The sequence below is a fragment of the Bos taurus genome, chromosome 2 (genome assembly GCF_002263795.3).
Source record: "Bos taurus isolate L1 Dominette 01449 registration number 42190680 breed Hereford chromosome 2, ARS-UCD2.0, whole genome shotgun sequence".
NCBI classification, from domain to species: domain Eukaryota; kingdom Metazoa; phylum Chordata; class Mammalia; order Artiodactyla; family Bovidae; genus Bos; species Bos taurus.
Window position 1 is genome coordinate 16,945,348 of NC_037329.1, and position 19,767 is coordinate 16,965,114.

The following is a 19,767-nucleotide window of genomic DNA, read 5'->3' on the forward strand; positions in this document are numbered from 1 at the left end:
GACTGCGGCCGCCACCAGCTGGACCACTGACAGCTAATACACTTCCCTGAGCAAAGTCCATCATTCCCAAGAACCTTCCTTGATGATTCCAGCTCACCATCGCTTATTCCTTCAGAATTCATAGAGTCCATTTATACTTGGTTGCCATACTTAAATGTATCTTTTTGGATTCTGATTTTTTGAGGTCCTTTCATCCTGTTAAAGTTTATACCTTTATACTTTCCCTGAATTTAAGAACTCTTGTCTTCCACTCTTCATGGCCTTCCTTCTGCCTGGCTTTTCCATCCCACAGCTTAGCACAGTGCTGTGCACGTGATGCATACCCAGCAAGTGGCTGGCTGATTGAAAACATAAAGATTTTACTGAATTTCATCATAAGTCCTTCCAAAAAAAGAACAAAAGGTGGTTTTATCCAAGGAAATAAAAAGAAAAGACAGCAGTTCACACAAATAAAAGCCTAACAGGGATCTTAAACCAGTTATAGAGACATATGGAAGAGATCTTAAAATACCCATTTATGAAAAAATTGTGAAGGAGGAATAAAACAATGTAAGCAAGCCAAATTAAGGAAAAATTACATATTGGAGTAGAGAAAGAAAATAAGCAGCAAGTTTCAGAAAACACTTCGAATGGCAAATAAACATTCAAATAGGATAGCAACAGATAAAAGTAAATGACTAGGCTAATTAGGACTATAAGCAAGTGATTGTTCAGAAGATAAAAACCCAGATGTGTTTATATCTCTTACTTTAGAAAAAGCAGGTGGAGAGCTACCTTTATCAGACAACACTTTTTTCCCCTGGGACAACAGATGTAGGCAGTTTAAAAAAAGTTACCTGCAAACAAATTAGATGAGACAGCAATTCTAGATAGGCTGTGTTCATAATTTTTTATAAGAAAAGAAGAAAGTGACAAATCATTCATTTAGATATTTTTAGACGGTACCAGGATCATAACAGTTTCAGAATGATTAGAATATAACAATGTGGGAATGAATCCATTAATTAAAGATCATATAGGTTGAGAAGGGGGCTTCCCTGGTGGCAGGCGGTCAAGTATCTGCCTGCAACGCAAGAGAATGGGGTTCGATCCCTGGGTCAGGAAGATCCCCTGGAGAAGGAAATGGCAACCCACTCTAGTATTCTTGCCTGGGGAAGAATTCCATGGACAGAGGAGCTTGGAAGTTTACAGTTAATGAGGTTGAGAAGAGTGACATGACTAACTAACACTTTATAGGTTGAGAAATTAACAATGAAATTAGTTTGAGCATTTAAGATGTTCCAATTTCTTTGATTACTTGAAAATATTTGAATGAAGGTGATTATTTGTAAATTGAAACTTTACTAAAGCATTATCTTTTAGTAGTGAAATATAATAAAAGGGGAGTTCATCTGCTCTTAAGCCTAGGGCTGTTGAGTTAGGCACCAAAAGATCTTATTGCCAAACTGGTTCACGTATAAGGCACTTCCGTGACAGGAATCCTGAGGACAGCACTTCAGTAAAACTAGGCAACGTCTTTCCCATCCAGGTACCTAAGGTCAGCATGTATTTTGTGTTGAAACCTAGACAGCAACAATTACTGGGCAGTAATTCTATGCCTAGAGGTGCATGACAAGCTGTCAAGTTAAGACAGTTAGAGAAAGAAAAAGGTTTTCAAACATTCTGCATTCTCTACGGCACACAGTTGATTAATATAGATGCTTCCAGTCAACCATTTAGTCATCCACAGAAGGTACGGGGTTAAAGAAGCATGCCAGCTTTAGAATCTAACAATATGGGGTCAAGTCCAGGCTCTGTCATGTACTTGCTGGGTGATCCTGGACTGGTGGCTTTCTCTTCCTGAGCCTCATCTGATGAATGAGGGTGGGAGTTTGGGGTTGTGATGGAATATCTCTCTTACAGGGTTATTGTGAGAATTAACTTTGAACATGCCTGTGAAAATATGTTTGCAATCATTAGCATCATCTTAAATGAGAAAAATTGAAGTGCATGAGAACTGGAAATCCTTGAGATCTGGGAATCGATAAACCACTGATTTTATTGGAAGTGGAACTTTGAGGAGATAATGGATCTGACTGAGGAGAAGGTAAGAAAGTTTAAACAGCAACTGGACTCTATGTTTTCCAAGGAGGTTTTTGGGTATTTGCCTCCTGAAATAGATTAGACTTTGAAATCAGAGATTTGTATCTTATTTACTTCTATATCCCTAACTCTAAACAGTGGAGAAGGCAATGGCACCCCACTCCAGTACTCTTGCCTGGAAAATCCCATGGGCGGAGGACCCTGGTGGGCTGCAATCCATGGGGTCGCTAAGAGTCAGACATGACTGAGCGACTTCACTTTCACTTTTCACTTTCATGCATTGGAGAAGGAAATGGCAACCCACTCCAGTGTTCTTGCCTGGAGAATCCCAGGGATGGGGTCACACAGAGTCGGACACGACTGAAGTGAGTTAGCAATAGCAACTCTAAACAGAGCTAAGTAGCAGGGGATCTTGTACACATAGTCACTTAAATTATTAAATATATGCTGATGGAAAAGTAAAAATGAAAGAAGACAATAGCTTTAGGTGAAACAAAGTCAAGAAAAGTAACCTTTCTGTTTTTTAGTTCTTTTTATTTTGAAAACAGGAACCCCATGAATACATTAATTGTAAGAGGGCAGTGTGAATAAAGTAGGAAAGATCAAATATTATCTCCAGTGATGGAGACAGGCGAAAGGAAATGAGATGAAGACTCTAGAGGGGATCGCACTGAAGAAAGGAAGAGAAATTGGCATCAAGTGTGCATAGAGGAGGCCTTACCCCAGAGAGATAAATTTAGAGAAATTCTGAAGTGTTCCTTGTGGTGAGGAAGAAAGTTGACACGCTCAAGTCGGAGGGTTTCTCCCATCCAGGAATGCAAGAGTTAAGCTTCTCCTTCTGGATAAGAGAGTGGGTTTTGAAATGGTTGAATGTTCCGTAAGAATTTAGTATGAGATAAGTAATGGATAGTTGAAAAGAACCTGGTGTAAGGGTATCAGTATATCAGGAGTGATGAAAAGGAAGACTGAGTGTGAATTACAGGTTAGCAAAAATGGACCGGGAGGGCTTAGTGACTGGATATTTAGTTGTTATTATTGGTGTATATGCAGGGCAAGAGCGGTATGCTGGTGCCTTGCCCAATTTTCACCTTGGATGGACCAACCTGAACATTATTTTTTTTCTTTCAATGGAAGAAGATAAGCAGGAAACCTGTATGCAACTTAAAACTTGCTTAGAAGTAAGCTTTTGAAATAGAAATGAGGAAAATGTATACATAAATTTAGAATTGTGCTGAAGAAGAAATATTTCATAATTGGACCTCTAGAGGTGGCAGGGTTGTTTTGAGAACGAGTTCCCAGCAGTACAGAAGCTCATCTAGGTCAAAGGATGCAGTGATTGGATTAAAACAAATGAAATTTAACTTCATGATTCTTGGGATAAGCTTGGATGGCATTCTTGAGCATTATCACTGCTAAAAATGAATGTATGCTACTTCATGCCCAGCCAACTAATTTTTGAAAAGCATTTATTACTTTTATAGTAAGAGTTAATATGTGAATACTTTATGTTTATAAAATGTTTAGCTAATGTATAATAAGGCAATTTATTTTAGATTCCTCTATTATTAGTTTTGATTACTCAGTCATGTCTGATTCTTTGTGACTCCATGCACTGCAGCCTGCCAGGCTCCTCCATCCATGGGATTTCCCAGGCAAGAATACTGGAGTGGGTTGCCATTTCCAATTTTTTCTTATTCAAAGTACAATGTAACAAACATCTTTGTACATGCTGCTTTGCTTGGATATGCCTCTAGAATAATGAGGGACCTCTGTGTTGAAGGATGAGCACACGAATCAGGTAACTTCCTGAGAGGTTATATCAACTTACAGTACCATCAATAGTGCATGAGAGCAAGCATGGCTGTTTGATAGTCTCATATAACATGTAACCACATCTTTAGTATGATGTAGAGAATCAAAAGCAAACTCTTTGTCTCAGGCTTCTAAACAAGGAAAACTTAACACATTGAAAGGAAAATCAGATGGTACAAACTGCAAAATACAATAATGAAGATATATCCAAGTATATATTGTGTGACATATAATGTGCTTGAACTGTTGCATCAGCCATAACTTTTGTAAATCAATTGATACGGATGGGTTTTGCTTTTCCTTCAATCTTGCCACACACTGACTTATCTTGCTTAGTTGTGATCATGCTATGTTACATTTATTTTCTCCTTTCCTCTTTATATCACAATCAATAATTTCTCACGTTACTAACACAAAGTCCTAACAAATATCATTAAAAATAACTGCATAATATTCCTTTAATGGGATATGTTTAACTACTCCCTTTAGGTTGTCTTCAGTTCTTCTTATCATTAGTAAGGCCCTGATGAACATTTTTTTTTTTTTTGTGGCTCATTTTCTCCACATTTAGCATTATTTCATTAAACTATAGTTCTAGATTAAAATTACCAAACCAACAGGAATAATCATTTTAAGAGTTTGATAAATATGACAAAACACTGCTTGTAGAAAAAGTTGCACCAATGAATAAGACATCCATTTCAACATACCTTTGCCATATTGCTTTACCTTTGTATAACCTCTGAAAAACAAGTAATCTGATGTTATGGGATGCTGTTTTAAATAAATGTTTTTAATTTTTAGTGAGCATGAACGTTGCATATCCCTGCCCTTTGTCCACACAAAAATTGTCCCTTAATTTACCAAACTTGGTTATTGTTGGATAAACCTTTGCTGTGAGCTATGACCCGTGAATTACAGATTATTCAGCAGCATTCCAGGCCTCCCAGGTGGCATTAGTGATAAAGAACCCACTTTCTGTCAATGCAGGAGATGCAAGAGACATGTGTCTGATCCCTGGGTTGGGAACATTCCCTGAAATAGGAAATGACAATCTGTTTCAGTATTCTTGTCTGGGAAATTCTATGGACAGAGGAGCCTGGCAGGCTACAGTCTGTTGGGCTGCAAAGAGTCAGACACGACTGAGCAACTAAGCACACACTAGCAGCATTCCTGTCCTCTACATACTAGATGCCCGCAACCCCCTAACTCATAACAACTAAAAATGTCTCCAGACACTGTGAATCATACAACTGGGAAAAAATCAAACCTTCTGAAGAATCTTATTTTTAGCAAATAAATGTTCAATAATGTAGTAAACTGCCTATTTAGTTGATCTGTTTTGGAAGTTCAGATGTTTGTATCTAAAGTGAGAAACCTTCACTCAAAAATATGAAGTAAGTGCAATGAGTTCAGGCTAGAGAGCAAAGTGTTAATAGGCTCATGGAGGTCAATTTAGAAGATTTCAAGGTAGTGCTAAAGCAGAACAGATAGGGAAACAGAAGCAGCTCAGGGAATTTGATTCAACTGCCCAAGCTTGCTTTCCAAGTAACTGGGACTTTAATAGAATTCAAGTCTTTTTTTTTTTCAAGCTAAAGCATAGTTGAGGTACTTGAAAGAATTCAAATCTTTCCACTCCTACTCATAATGTCCACGCCCCACCCCCCGCCCCCTGAATCTGCCTGCAATGTGGGAGACCTGGGTTTGACTCCTGTGTTGGGAAGATCCCCTGGAGAAGGGAAAGGCTACCCACTCCAGTATTCTGGCCAGGAGAATTCCATGGGCTGTACAGTCCATGGGGTCACAAAGAGTCCGACACGACTGAGTGACTTTCACCTTCACTTACTGAAATGATTGAGTGAAAGTGTGAATCTGGCTTCTTGAGCATCACTTCCTCTGTGCAGCAGAGAGTCAGGTCTTGCTCTTTGCACTGTGAATGTGAGAATAAGAATGGAAAATCACTGGCTGCATTCAAGCTTGCACAAAGTGCCTACAACTGGTTTGATTCAGTCCTAGGCACTGCAGGTTGGGGTGGGGGAGAGGTGAATGCAAAATATCAGAAACAGTTTTGGGCTCTAAGAATCAGACAATAGTATTGAAAAGATAAGAGACAGCAACCATTTGCAAGGAGTTTGTTTAGAGAGGTTCAGATGGTTGTCCAAACCAGAAGGATATTGAGAGCTCAAAGACTACAATGTGTTTGGAATTTGGGAAGAAATAGGGTATTTCTCCTCAGCTCTCTCAATTCCTTTCCTGAAAATTTTTCTGCCTTAAGTTTCCTAAGCTGAAAATTGCTTCAGAAGATGGAGAGATGGCAGTTGTAGTCAGTGAAAAGCAGAAATGAGAAACCGTTTACTCTGCACACAGATTTTGAGCTTCTCTTTGTAAGGAACTATATGTTAGGTCTTATACAGGACTATAGAGCAAGGAGGATATGATTTCTACTCCCAGTGGAGCTTACAGTCTAATCAATACTTTTGATTAACTTCAAGAAGCAGCATATAAAGAGCTTTTTAAAGATAAGAAGAACTTGAACTAGAACTTTAGCTCTGCCAATGTGTGACCTTGTGTATATTGCAAATGTATGGTTTATTGCTTTTCCCATCTGTAAAATGACATCAATATTTCCCCCTTATGGAATTCTTACTACAATAAATGAGACAATGCATTTATAGTACATGGGACACAGTATTCCTCAGTAAGCTCTGTGTTGGCTTATTTAGACACTGAAGGCTTTTGAAAATTATTCTACACAGTAAGTTCAACACTCATAATTTATCTAAAATTATGACATAGGTTAAAGTGAGAAACTTGTGAAACCATTCAACTTTAAATCAAAAAGTTGTAATCATCAGGGAGCTTCCCCAGTTATCAGGTGGTTATGAGTTAAACGCACAAGGGCACGGATGAAAAGCTAAAACTAAGAAATAGATCAACGTTTTTGAAAGGAGTATCACATCTTCAAATTTACAAAAAGTGGAGGGAAATTATAATTGCAAATGCAGTCCAAAGAAGATGAATTATTTTATATCCATTTCAGAGCAAAGAGTCAAAGGGGAATATGTGCTAACTGAGGTAATAATCTTGCAACGTCATCAGGGAAGGGTTTGGGAGTAACGTGAAGTCATGCAACCTTTATCTCGGGTCCCAGGGCAGTGCTGGATTAAGTTTCAGAGGGACAGATGCATAAGAAGAGTCACAGTTACTTCCTCAAATCTGGGGTTAGGGTGCAGGAGGAACACTTTTACAGTATTGATCACTTCTGGACATAAAAATGGTATTTCCTCAGAGAAGGGGGCACAGTGCCACAGCAAAGCACCAATCCCACTAGATTTCAAGAAAATAAGCTTTTATAAGGAAAAGGTAAAAACAGACAGATCTTGGTCACACGTAGGAAAAATGATTAATTTTAAAATATCAAGATAAATCATAATGTGCTCAATGTGAAAAGGGAGGATGCATATTAGTGAGAAAGGAATTTCAATACATGGCTATTCACTGCTAAGAATATTCAGGTAGAAAAGAAAGATGAAAGGGAACTCAATCTTTAATTAAAAAATAATTGTAGGCTAAAAAGACAATTCTTTCTCACAGAATAGAACACTAGAAATAGAACATAAAACAATTCCCTAGAAAAGGGAGAAAAAAAGGCTAGCATATCTCCTCAAGGATGTCTGAGATTTAGCAATGAGTTTTATATCCCTTCCTCTAAAGGCAGATACTTCAATTAGATTTAAAAGATAATACAGTTAGGTTTAGAAATGGGATAAATGTAAAACACAAATTGACAATTCAGAAATAGCCTTAAGATTTTCATTTAAAACAACTTCCTCCACTTTTTTATACTCATTTTTTAAGATATAAATGTCTGGGTCAAATTTGGAATTTCTGCATGAAACCAATTCATTAGCCTTAAAGAGCTATCTGTCCCATCTCATATGTTTCATCAAACGTTTGAGAAAATGAGAATGAAAATTATCTGATAAAAAAACTCAACATTTTGTGTTTCAACTCACTGTTATCTATCTTGAGTAGGCAGACATCTTAAGATAAGTAACATCAGTGGTTTTGAACAAAAACAGAATTTTTTGTTGAACTTGAGTTGGAGCTTTTAAGAACAAATGTCACATTCATTCCATTAATTTCTGATAATATGTGGAAGCTGAAAGATTTTATGGTTTTTGCAATATTCATGTATCTGTATATAAATATAATTTAGCAGCCTATTTTTTTAAAACATTGCATAATCTTCAATCTAGTTGTAAGTTGCTCTGAAAATCCCATATATATATATATATATATACACAAAAAAAAAAATATACAATTTTTCTGGTATTTCTAAGACATTTTAGATCTTATTGCCTAATATGGAGATAAGTCTATTTACTTCCCAAATAGCGGTTAAAATAAATCACAATGAACATTTGTCAGGTGTTTTTATAGTTTGAAAAATACCTTCCTGTTTGCTTTGATCCTCAGGATAACTCCTATGATGAAGATATATTTATTTTCCCACGTTACAGATGAGGAAATGGAAGGTTAGAAGGAATGAAGAACATCAGGCAGCTAGTGGGTCAGTACTAAGCCAGAGCTTAAGTCATACTCATTTAGCACTAGAACTTGCGCTATCTCCATTATATGACCCTGGAGCCACCTTCAAGTAGAGTTATCAGGAAAGATTCATAGTGGAGATTAGTGAAGAGCTCAACAGGAGTTATAAGGCACTTTGAAGGAAAGTTTGCAGAACACCTCAAAAGCAGTAGAGCAAAAGCAAACTATGAGAAAGACAGTTCTCAACCAATGGTACCCGTGTAGTTTTCAGAGTGTTTCATGTATCTTACATCTTTGCAGCAACCCATTGAGACAAGGCTGTTATAACTAGCCCTGTCCTGTGTGCTCAATCATGTCTGACTCTTTGCAGCCCCATGGATGGTAGCTCACCAGGCTCCTCTATTCATGGAATTTTCCAGGCAAGAATCCTGGAGCAGAGGCTTCCCTGGTGGTCAGTGGTAAAGAATCTGCCTGTTGATGCAGGACCTACGGGTTCGATCCTGATCCAGGAAGGTCCTACATGCCACAGAACAACTAAGCCCAGGTGCCACATCTACTGAGCCTATGCTTTAAAGCCTGAAAGCCACAACTACCGAGCCCATGTGCTCCAGCTCCTGAAGCCCACACAGCTGGAGCCTATGCTCTGCAACAGGAAAGGCGCTGCAAGAAAGAGCAGCCCCTACTCCCTGCACCAGAGAAAGGTCTGAGCAGCAGGGAAGACCCAGCACAGCCAAAATAAATAGCTAACATTATTAAAGAAGAAAAAAAGAATATTGGAGCAGATTGCCATCTCCTACTCCAGGGTGTCTTCCTGACCCAGGGATTGGACCCGCATCTCCTGCATTGGCAGGTAGCTTTTTTACCACTAGCACCACCTGGGAAGCCCTGTCTTATGGATGAAGAAACTAAGGTTTCTAGGTTTGAAAGTGAGAGCTGAATTTGGAATTTGAAACTTCTGGGCTTCCCTGGTGGCTCAGACGGTAAAAAATCTGCCCATGATATGGGAGACCCGGGTTCAATCCCTGGGTTGGGAAGATCTCTTGGAAAAGGGAATGGCAACCCACTCCAGTATTCTTGCCTGGAGAATTCCATGGACAGAGGAGCCTCGGGGGCTATAGTCCATGGGGTCGCAAAGAGTCGGACATGACTGAGCGACTAGCAGACACACACACTCTTCCTTCAGTTTTCTTGTGTGTCCATCATGTGGTTTTCAAAATATGGTCCCCAGTTCTGAGACCAGAAAATTGCTGATGGCTGCAAAGCAATCTAAATAAAATGTCTATAGGTCCTTGTTTTATAACATCTTATTTATCCATTTCTTATGTAGAGGCTCTATTCATTTCTTAGAAAGTAAAACTATGTGATTGATGAAGTCTTCAAATGTGTTGATACTTTTCTTGCTAATACCAAGTTCTGTATCCACTGGAAAGTATAGATTTATAAACAGTTAAAAGGAGTTTGTCTGCATAAGTTCATCAATGTATAGGAAGCAATGCATCACACACCTCATTGACACAAACAGTAGAAACAGGTTCAAATTAATCCCTTTCTGCTATGTTTCTTCTCAAGGTTTAGGGACCACTTCTTGCTGCACAATCCCTCTGTGTTGCAGCTATCCTAGGGCTAACACTCTCTGAGTTGGTTTACTTCACTGCTGCCAGGAATGAGCAATAACGGTTCTAGGAAAATGATGGTGAGAGAGTTTGAGGATAGCAGGACGCCCTACATCAGATCTCACTGGAAAGGCATAGGCAATGCCAAGATATGCAGTAGGCACAAACAAGCAGTCAGAAAATCTCGAGAGAGCTGCTGTTTTTATGTATTTAAATCTTGTGTTTTTTTAGTTTACTGTTGTTTCCAGTTGAAGTACATTTCGAAAGGAGGCATTGCAATTATTTAGGCCAGAGGCCTAAATCCTGCTCTGGCTAAGGACATTAAGGCACAGCTTTTAGTTATGTCACAGGTGAAAAATGGAGAGTTATCTGCACATATTTTATGCTTCTTTCAGCTGTTGTTAGGAAATGCAGTCCTCAAACTGTTCTCCACCATAAGTCTTTGCTCTAGGTGATTAAAAATAGACAGGGAGAAGAGAAGGATATCCTTGCAGTTTGCAGGACATAAAAAAGGCACATGCTGCTAAATTGCACCAACCGCAGGGAACACTTCTCACAGGTGTTCCACTCTGCAGAGGTTACTCATTTGCCTCCAAGTGCAATCTCAGGTGTTGGCTTAAGGTTTCAAAGGCCCCCTCCCCCTTGCCCTATGCTTGAGGTCCCTGGAGAAACCAATACTTATCTAGGCTCAGTAGAAACCACACTGTTCCCGGCTCTCAAGTGCAGGGCGTTGGAAACTGGGTGTTTTCCTCATGGAAGGCTTTTGCCTCTGGAATTTCCTGCCAGTCCCAGTTTGCCAGAACCCCACCTTACCGACCTTCAGGGACTCATGAAAGACTCGTTTTCTATATATCCTTCACAACAAGGAGAGACCTTACAACCATGATTTTGTAAGAATCAGTTTAAGGCATTAGCATAGCTCACCGACTTCTGGGTTACAATGGTTTAATTTTGGTGCTGGCTTCCTGTTGCAATTTCAAACAGGGTAAAATTTTCAGAATAAACATACCAAATAAGTGCCTGCTCTTAGTAATGAGGAAGTGAGAATGCCTACCTGGACGTGAAGATATTTAGAATTCTAAAAATAGAAAAACTTCTGTCAGATCATGCTCCTTCTCGCACTGGTACCTCAGGTGCCTGCAATAACCCTTAATTCCGAGGCAGGAATAAACTGCTCCTTTAAAGCTCGAAGATGATGCGCATGTGTGCTTGTCAAATCCCAAACCCACCCTGGAGAATAGCACTGGTTTGACTGGACATTCACATATTTACCCTGTGCTGTTACGCCAAGGCATTAACAGCTGCTGGCTTAATTATTAATGGAGTTAGTGTCAATCATCTGAGAAGAGAATTAAAGAATAATATTTTAAAATCATCTGGTCCAAAAAAGAAAAAAAAATCTGTTGTAAAACACAACTCTCTTGTCATTTATTCCTCTTGAACTTCTCCAGCCAAAGGATTAATCTCAGAAAACCGCTCTTCTAAAATTATTTTTCCTATCCCCTTAAACGTTTTCTGTCCGAGCGCTCTCCCTTTCAAAACCCAGCACTTGCTATGTTCGCATTATTTTCGCAAGATGCCCTACATCAGGGGAACCGATGATACGGTATAGTTTTGATAACTCTAGCACGGAAGAGAAATACAGAGGAGCAAGAGCCCCCCTTTTAAGAAAAGAGCCCTTTAGATCCGCGGCGAGCCTGCGATGCCTTTAGCGCTGCGGGCCTTCTCGGCTCCGCCAAAAACGCGGAGGCTGCTCGGTGTGTCTTACAGCCGAGAGCAGGTCAAAGAGGAAAAACAAATAGTTGTTCTGATGATCTCCAAGAAGAGTTTCACTCTGGTAGTATTTGAAAGATCCCGCCCCCCCACTCCCCCCGCGCCGCTGGATGCCCCGGTTTTGGGACCTCTGCAGTTGTCAAGAAATTTTTTTCAGGGACCAGGGCCCCGAGGTCGAAGACCGCGAGGACCCCCCTCATCGGGACCAGGACTCCTCTCCCTCGCGGTGCGCGCACGCCTGGAAAGGCGGGATTTAAAGGCGGCGATGCTGCGGGAGACTCTGCAGTGTCAACGAACCCCCGAATGGTCCCGCCTTATTCGCCCCAGGGTGTGTGCCTCGCAAGTCCCCGCCTGGTGAACCGTCGCCAGCTCCGGTGCGCGGGAGAGGCGTTGGCGGGTCCGACCCCGGGGGTCCGCGGCCAGGCCGGACGCCGGGCGTCTGCCGAGCCAGGCCCGAGCCCAGCCCCGGCCCGGCGCGTCCCGCGGGCTCCGGGCACACGCCCCTCACCTGGGCGAGGCAGGGCGCGCAGGCGCTCAGCGCGGGGGCCGCGGCGGGAGCCTCAGCCCCGCGCCCGCCCGAGTTGGACAGTTCCGGGGCCGCACCCGGCCGAGCTGTCGCCGCCGCCGCCTGGGCTGCCGCAGACCGCGGGAGAGCGTCTGCGCGAAGCCCCAGCGCAGCCCCGGCGGGACCGCCGCCGCCGCCCGAGAGCGAGCAACAGCTTCTGGGCTGGAAGAGCCACTGCCCCCACGCACCAGCGGCCCGCGCGCGAAGGTAAGCTCCGGGCGCCCAGCCCAGCCGGGCCGGGCGCCCCCCGAACGCGCGCCGCCTTCCCACGGGCCCCCGCCCGCCTCCACTGGGCGAGCCGGCACCTGGGCGCGCCGCCCGAGGGAAGGGCCGCCGGGAGCCCCCCTCCCGATGGAGTTTGCACTTTGTCCCGCGGTCCCACTTGTAGAGGAGGATGCCCAGCCGCCGCCTGCCCGGGCTGTAGGCTGAGGCTCCAGTGAGCTTCTGGAGTTAGTACTGGGTCGTGGAAGCCAGAGGAGTGGAGGCGTCCCCAGTGTGGGCTCTTGGGCTCCAGTGCACCCAGACGGAAGGAGGATGGAGCAGGGCAGAGGAGAGCACCCCTCTGTGGTTAGCCGCAGTGCCTCCGCCACCTGGGCTGGACGCCTCTCCCTTTAGTACAGGGAAATGGGTAGTTTGGGGACAGAGGTGTGGGAGGAAGATAGCAATTGAAGCTTGGGATCCAGAAAGAGTTCTCCAGATGAATGAAGGTGAAATGGGGGCGGCGAAGCAGAAGGTCTCCAAAGTTTGTACTTGCTGGGAGCCCTAGGAAGGGTGGGGGTGGGGAGGTTCGGTTACCAAGCTGTAGGTGAAGGTGTCAGCACGGGATGGGACTGCGGAAGGGACAAGGAGAAGGGGAGGGGGAGGACCATCTGCTTTGCCACGGTTGTTTGCGGGGGCCCGTGGGGAGAAGGAGAGCTGGCAGGACGCTGATTCCCTGACTTCTTCCACAAGCTCTGGAGGACACACAGTTTTTATGATGAACCTGGTGGGTGGCGGGGTGGGGGGTGGGGTGGGGCGGGGATGCTGTGGTCCTTCAAGGAAAATAAATTGCCTTCAAGCCCCTACGCCCACAAGTGCAAAATAAACAGTTTTGGAATGCCCTCAAAAGTTCCTGGATTAGGGAACGCGTCTTCATTTTCTTCATTTTCATGCAGAAATGTGGTTTGCAGTTCTCTTTGGTTTGGCTTTGCTCAAGAGCATCTCACCAAGGTGAATGCAAACTTAGTTAAGATGTGGCAAAAGATGCTCAAACAGAAGAAATAAAACATTTGTGTTGCAGGGCCCAGCTTAAAGCTTAGAAACTGGCAGCTACAGAATAGTGCAAGAAGCTGTTAAAAAAAAAATGCATTTGTCAAATTAAAAAGAAGGGTTTTTCACAAAGTAAACTATGTGTTAGATAAAGGATTTGGCTGGAAAGAACTCCCTTGAGTATTTCAGGGCCCAATTTCTCGGGTTTTCAGAGTCCTTTCATCTTATTTTGATGCTATATGTGCAGTGAGTGTATGTGCGACCTCTTCTCTTCCCTGTAACAGATAAATGCCCTTAGCATGCAAATAGGCATTGAAAGTTACGTTGTTACCTTAGGTTCTTAAGGTATAAAAAATATTTGACTAAAGTGTTGGCTGTAGTTCAAATTTTATATTCTTATAAATCACGTATTTGTAGATTTATAATTTACACTCCTACTCGTTTCCAGAAGTGATTTGAGGAAGCTTGGAATGAAAACCCCAAGTCAAAAAGCTGTTCTTATAGATCTGCTTGACCTCCCTTGGGTACATTTGTAGTAAAAACACATTTGAGAAGGTGAATTCTCCTAATAAAGGAAAAATTACTGTTCTCTCTGGAGTCATCCTCATGATATAAATGTTTTGCAGTATAATTCCTTATGTATTCCATTTGCATTGTATTGTTTTACATTATGTAAGTGATGATCTCTTTAAAGAAATTTAATAACCATTAAGTAGCATCTATATTTAAATAATGTTGATATTTTGCAGTATTTTACCAATATATAGATTCACATAGCAAAAAAAAAAAAAGTGAATTTTATGTGTTCCTCTTGAATTGAGGCAATCAAGGGAGGTGTCTCCTCTACAGTCAAACCAGAGAAGGAACTGTCGTTAGTACTTGTCACCCAAACATGGCCAATTAGTGAGACCTGTCAGCAGTTGGAGGGTAACTTTATAAAGTGCAACTATTATGTGAGGATTCATTAAAGTATATCAGGTGTTCTCAGCACTTTTTTTTTCTCATTCTGGTGACCTGGCTCAGAGACAAGAAAACCAAAAAAAAAATCCTCCAAAACAAACACAATTCCAAAAGGTGAAATGTCTACATAGATAACGCTTTGTGGACCTCCCACCATGGAAGAATATAAAATCCATGGACTACCTCCCCAGCTTTAGATTTTTTTTTTCCTCCAGCTGAGTTTGAAGATATCATTGCTCAGTTTTAAATAGGAACAATTTATGTTTAAAAAAAACGAGCAATGAGTTTACTTCTCACTGGAGTGACTGCTTTATTTGTGAAAATCTTTGTTCACAGAAATAAAGAGCAAAATTGGCTTTCTGCTGTGCCTATAAAAATCCCATGTCTTCGAAGAGCTAAAGAGCGAGGAGAGTTTGTCCCACTGATTTTTATTTGCTTCTGAGTTTTTATTGGGACCCCACCACCCCACCATTTCACTATATCTTACCACCTTCCCGACTCCATCTCTGTTCCTGAGCGTCTCATACAGACTTTTTATCCTTTTTCTGTTTTTTTCTTCTGCAGATTTTTCTTGATCTTCTTTTCCATATAGATGACCTCTTTTTACTCTTTTGCATGTGACTTTTTATTCAGTGGTGTCCTCTTATTAGTGCTAGGTTATTTCCACTTTCTCTCCTAAATTTCATATTGACATTTGAACCACCCAGGAGGGGCCTTTATATTATTCTCAGGTGCTTCACATCTAACAGGTGTAGCTCTAATCAACATGGTTCTCCTTACATGAACAAGGGTGACTCTGTCAATTTCTATACTTCTCAGTCACCTAGAACCTTTCTAATTTATTTTCTTCCCACACATAATTCACAGACAAATGCTGTCTCCACGATGCCTCGCAATGCCAACTTCTCTACCTTTTTATTGCCATTGTGACTGTCTTTGTTCAGACTCCACTTATCTCCTTCTAGAGACTACCAGGATGTCTTCCTGACTAGTTTCCCGTCTCCAGCCTCTCTCATTTTCAATCCATTTTACACTCGTTTTGCAGAATAAGCTCCTTAAAGCAGAGCCAAGCTCAGTCACTGGCTAATAAACTTCTTCTCGGTGCTCTACCAAGTGATATATAAACCTCTCTCTTGTCTGACATTTCAGGTCATTTGCAGTCTAGCCCCAGAGTAGCTCCACATTTTTTACTTTGATCTCATAGATTCATTCATTATTTAATTTATTCAGTAGATATTTGAGTACTGACTACATGCCAGGCAGAGCTATAGGTAATAATTTTAGAAGCAATACAGTATACCTTGTATATTGCTCAGTGATATGCCTCAGATTTTATTTTTCACTGGTGGGGTCACTGTAAGAATATCTTACGTGGTTGATAAGGGACCCCGGTAATCCCACTGGCCTCCCTTCCCTTAGTCTCTGAGGCATCATCACAGACTCGTGAGTCTCTGTGAAGTAATTGGAGAATCCCTGTCTAGATGAAGGCAGTGTTCCCTCAGTACACAGCAGTCTTGTGAGTTCTGCATCTTTGTTTGTGCTGTTTTTCTGCCTGGAACAAACCTTTCCGCTTCCCCATTACCATTTCCATCTGTCAGAGAGTCCGTGCAATTGCTTACACGGTTCCTGATCTCCCTCTAAACTTCAGCTTCTGCTCTTCCAAACCTGGTTACACTTTGCTTGGTCTCCCCTTGGAGCACAAGTCCTAGTCTTCCTTAGGCGCAAGCCTTTTTGTTTTCTGCCCTAAGGGCATCAGGCTAACCATACCTGGCCTCAATCCTTCATTTCCAGAAAAACCCAGCTCAGGGCCTGGCTTCTCATGGGGCTGCAACAAATAATTTAGTCAGATTGATGTCTACTTGGCTACTTAGTTCTTTAGTCCACCTTCTGCCTGTAACACTTGTTTGTTTTTTACACTAGAGCCAGTGCTTTGCAAACTTGAATATGCGTCTAAATCATGAGGGGATCTAATTAAAATGCAGCTTTTGGTTCAGCAGATCTGGCAGGGCTGAGAGGCTGCATATCGACACATTTCTGAGATGATATTGAAAGAGCTGATCCTCAAACCACACTTTGAGTAGCAAGGTAGTAGTTCATGCTTCCTGAGTTTGGGGGTTTCTGGCCCTCCCTCCCTGCCAAGTGATTTTGCTACAGCTACTGTTTGCTTTGATATTAGATGATTTTGAAAATACTTTAGGTCTCGCCAGGCTTCTCATAGCTGAATGGAAGGTGCCACTATTCCCTTGTATTTCCCCCTTATTGTGTTGATAAAATGTCACGGTGGCTAGTTCTCCCTATTTTATTTTTTCTGGCCAGGTCCTTTGCTTTGTTATATATTTCTTCTCATCCCATTGTTTTCAGATTATGCCTGTTCTCCTTTCTCATTCCGCTATGCTTTTTATTGTTGTTGTTCCTTTGCTCTCCCTGGTTCTTGAAATTCTCTTTGGATGCCTTGGCTGACTCCCTGCCCCAACTGTTTTCCAACTGCTTCCAATTTTTTTTTTTTTTTCTATGAAAGGAGCACTGACACAGAGGGGCAGATTCCAGCTCTCGGTCTGCCTTTACTGCTCACACGAGACGTTGGCAAAGCTGTTTCTTTCTGGACTCCTCCCTGTGGATGGACTGTGTGGGTTACACGGCTTCCTAGGTCTGCTTCAGCACCCGATGCCATGTGGGATCCTCACGTGGGGCAGAAGTGCAGGTTGAGGGAGGAAATAAGGATATTCTGGTGATGCTGGTGCTGGTGCCTGCTCCCAGCCAGTGTTTCTGTTCCAGATAAACAATGTGAACTTGTGTTGTTCTCTCACTACTCAGAGAAAGACTCATATTAAGAAAATAACTATTCTTTGGCCTTTGCTAATCCAGTTGTTTTCAACTGTGGCTTCACGCTAAACTGAGGAGTCCTTGAAAAAAAAAATACTGGCATTCTTAGCCTACCTCAAGGGAATGATTTAATTTATCAGTATTTTTTTTAAGTCTCCCCAAGTGATTCTAATCTGCAGCCTGGGTGGAGAACTACAGGATCTGAGGGCAAGTGAGGAGTGGCGCGCAAGAACATAGCCTCGTGCTGAGTCAAACCCTGGCTTTGTTCCTCACAGCTTTGAGAGCTTGGGAATGTTACTTAAACTCAGGTCCTTGATTTCTTGATCTGTGAAGTGGGTTGAGTTGGTTGTTGTGAGGAATATGTGAGAGCCAGAGGTGCAGTACTGTGTGCATTGTGGTAGCTTATCATGACAATTATTCTATTACATTTTATATCTGTTGAATCACTAAGGGTCAGTCATCTTGCCTTAACAGTTAATACTCTCACCCTCTGCTCAACTTTAAGATATTCAGCACAGTATAGTCACTTTGAAAGGAAATTTATGAGCATATTTTTCAGAAGTGGAAAAAATATAGCAGAAGGCGTACATATTAATAAAACCAACCACTTTTTTATATTTGATGCATTTGGTATGCCACATCAACTGTATGATCTCATAAATAGTAGAGATGAATTAAAATACATACAAAACTGATACAAAAAGATGACCAGGCTTTCATACATACTTCCTGAAAAATGACTTAGCCCTTTAATAAAGACAGTTCTATCATCAACAAATAGAAAGGATTGAATATCATGAGTCTTAGCATTTTATTTTAGAAATAAATATGAATGTGTTAAACATTTACATGTCTAAGTTTATAATGCAAAATGAAATTTAAAAATAAAAGCACACACAGAGAGAGCCTGTCTTATGCAAGCTAAAGCTAGTCAACTTTTTCTTCTCTTTTTGGCTGAGATTCTGAAATAGCCAGAATATACTGTTAACATCATCAGCCAATCAAAATTGGACATAACCAATATTAATTGAGAACCTATATCCCCCCTTTTTCCTGGACACATCTGAAAATAAATGGGGGTATTCACTAGTTCCAGTGGGCCTGGCACAGGGACTCAATCATGAATATCAGGAGTGGTTAGGCTAATGGACTTTGGGTTTGAAAGAGATGCAGATGGGTACTATTTTTCATCTTTTTCTCTTGGAATAGAATGTTTTATCTCTGCATTTTTTGCTTTTTGATCAGTAAGAGTATTTTTCAATGAAATCTTCACTAATGTTTATTCTCCATATTGTCGTTGTACTTTAGAAAATAACACAAGTTAGAAGATACTATGAAATTTTTAAAAGAACTTTTGAGTCCCTCTAGGGAAAGGACTGTTGTAAGAAATGATTAGCTAATTCTTTTAAATGTTTGTTTCAATATACTCATGTTAAAATTGTATAAAATTCTACATAGAGTTGTGATTTTTGATGTGTGTTAAAGTATTTGGTCTATTACATATGGTATTCAGAATCTATGGACCTGGACTCAGTCAACTTAAACTGTTCACTAATCATTAGAGTTCAGATTCTAATTCATCTCAGGCTCAATACATTGCTATTTCTGTGAAATATTAGTTAGGGATGTGGAAATGACTACTATTTAGTCAGAGAAAATTATTGTGTGTCTTGGGTTAAAAGGAATTTTTTTTTTGCAATATTTATCCTTGATAAATTAGAGAAGTGAGACCTGTATAGAATCTAGGAAATTTCAAATCTGAGCCTAGGAAAGATAAAGGTTACAAATAAAGGTAGAAAACTTCTGCTGATATTAACACTAGAATTTAAATTTCACCCAGAAATTGTGTGGATTCTATGATGTCCTTCCATTTGATACTTTCAGTTCAGTTCAGTTGCTTAGTCGTGTCCAACCCTGAGCGACCCCATGGACTGCAGCACACCAGGCTTCTCTGTCCATCACCAACTCCTGGTGCCTACTTAAACTCATGTCCATCGAGTCAGTGATGCCATCCAACCATCTCATCCTTTGTCATCCCCTTCTCCTCCTGCCTTCAATCTTTCCCAGAATCAGGGTCTTTTCTAATGAGTCAGTTCTTCACATCAGGTGGCCAAGGTATTGGAGTTTCAGCTTTAGCATCAGTCCTTCCAATGAATATTCAGGATTTCCTTTAGGATGGACTGGTTGGATCTCCTTGCAGTCCAAGGGACTCGCAAGAGTCTTCTCCAACACCACAGTTCAAAAGCATCAATTCTTTGGCGCTCAGCCTTCTTCACAGTCCAACTCTCACATCCATACATGACCACTGGAAAAACCATAGCCTTGACTAGACAAACCTTT

General features: G+C 41.4%; 1 protein-coding gene across 1 annotated transcript in view; it reads left to right on the forward strand.

The window, feature by feature from the left end:
* Nucleotides 1–11,760: 11,760 nt before the first annotated feature.
* LOC132343570 (basic proline-rich protein-like) overlaps nucleotides 11,761–19,767 on the forward strand; it is a 118,809-nt gene continuing 110,802 nt past the window's right edge. The window contains exons 1-2 of the mRNA XM_059880316.1: nucleotides 11,761–11,884; nucleotides 11,968–12,603. Of these exons, the coding sequence (XP_059736299.1) occupies nucleotides 11,761–11,884; nucleotides 11,968–12,603 (760 nt within the window). The remainder of the gene's footprint in view (nucleotides 11,885–11,967; nucleotides 12,604–19,767) is intronic.